Here is a 1263-nt window from a genome sequence, read left to right as displayed (position 1 = left end):
TATATTCATATTCTGTCTTGCTTCTTGCAACTTCTTTCTGGTAGTTTAAACTTTTTCTGCTTTTTAAGCTACCTTTTTTATTCTTTTAACTTTTGCTACGCTCTGCAGGTTATTTGACACATTTTTGCCTTTTTCTACAAATTTTTCTCTTTTGTTGTCCTACTTTCAGCAAAAGTCAGCTGTTTAACTCGCATTAACAGTTAAACCTCTAAACAAATAGAATTCACACTACATTTTTGCAGGAAATACAAACTCTCTAGTTTTGCTTGTGTTTGTTGGAAGTTTCTCAACTCTTTCTAAAATTAAAAACAGCATCAGCCAGACTTTATAACAAAGTAAYCCTTCACTATTTCCGATCTTTCAGGACACAAAATGTTTCATGTGCGACTCCAGAGAAATGTACGATGAGGACACCAACCCCAGCAGCCACACCATCGAGAACGTGGTCACCACCTTCGCCCCCAACCGCTTAAAGACCTGGTGGCAGTCGGAGAACGGTGAGAGACAGAAAACAGAGAGACCACTGAGTTCTACTCGTGGGAATCCAGCTCCATAATGACTAGCCTGGAGATCACAGAGACCCTCACACACAGAGTGGGGCTGAGGTGGTGGAGCCTACAGGTGTGCTGAGGGGAAAAGGTGTGCTTGTAGYAAAACAGATATATCATCACCACAGCACACAAGTGACTTTAAAGAGTAAGAAAGGAAGTCCATAAAGACACAGCTGGGCTTTAAGAGATCTGCTGGGACAATGACAAGTGTTTAAGGGTATTATTGTCTCAAAGACAGGAAATTCAGCTTGAACCCAAGATCAAAATGGGAATTTTACCCATGCAAGCCTGTTTCTATTGTTTAATGTTTAATTTTATAAGTTAGCTTGGATTTCTTCAAGACAGATACTTACACAACCACTGCACTAATTCATTATTGTTTAATTTAACATATTTATCAATTAGCACTTAATTGTTCACATTCCCAACAGGAAAAACACCAATTAGACCCAACAGTTTTAAACTTCATGAGACTTTAGGTTATTAAGAGGTAAGTTTTACAACTGAGTTAAAGAATAATTTAAGACATGCACAGCAAGCTAACATGCTAAGTAGTTTAATAAACATTAGCTCAATACTGACAGTAGTAAGCTTACTGACTAGGTAGCTCATTATTAGTAAGATATTTAGCGGATGGGTAAGTAGGTAGGTAGGTAGGTAGGTAGGTAGGTAGGTAGGTAGGTAGGTAGGTAGGTAGGTAGGTAGGTAGGTA

General features: G+C 38.5%; 1 protein-coding gene across 1 annotated transcript in view; it reads left to right on the top strand.

Annotated features, from left to right (window-relative positions):
* LOC106535973 (laminin subunit beta-1) overlaps positions 1–1263 on the top strand; it is a gene marked incomplete in the record, with an annotated part of 23630 nt that overhangs the window by 2484 nt on the left and 19883 nt on the right. Inside the window, 1 exon segment of the mRNA XM_014033127.1 lies at positions 365–497. Coding sequence (XP_013888581.1) covers positions 365–497 — 133 coding nt within the window.

This window comes from Austrofundulus limnaeus, unplaced genomic scaffold, assembly GCF_001266775.1.
Source record: "Austrofundulus limnaeus strain Quisiro unplaced genomic scaffold, Austrofundulus_limnaeus-1.0 Scaffold1639, whole genome shotgun sequence".
Taxonomy (NCBI): Eukaryota; Metazoa; Chordata; class Actinopteri; order Cyprinodontiformes; family Rivulidae; genus Austrofundulus; species Austrofundulus limnaeus.
The sequence above is the reverse complement of the archived record's forward strand: the minus strand, read 5'-3'. Positions and strand labels throughout refer to the sequence as shown.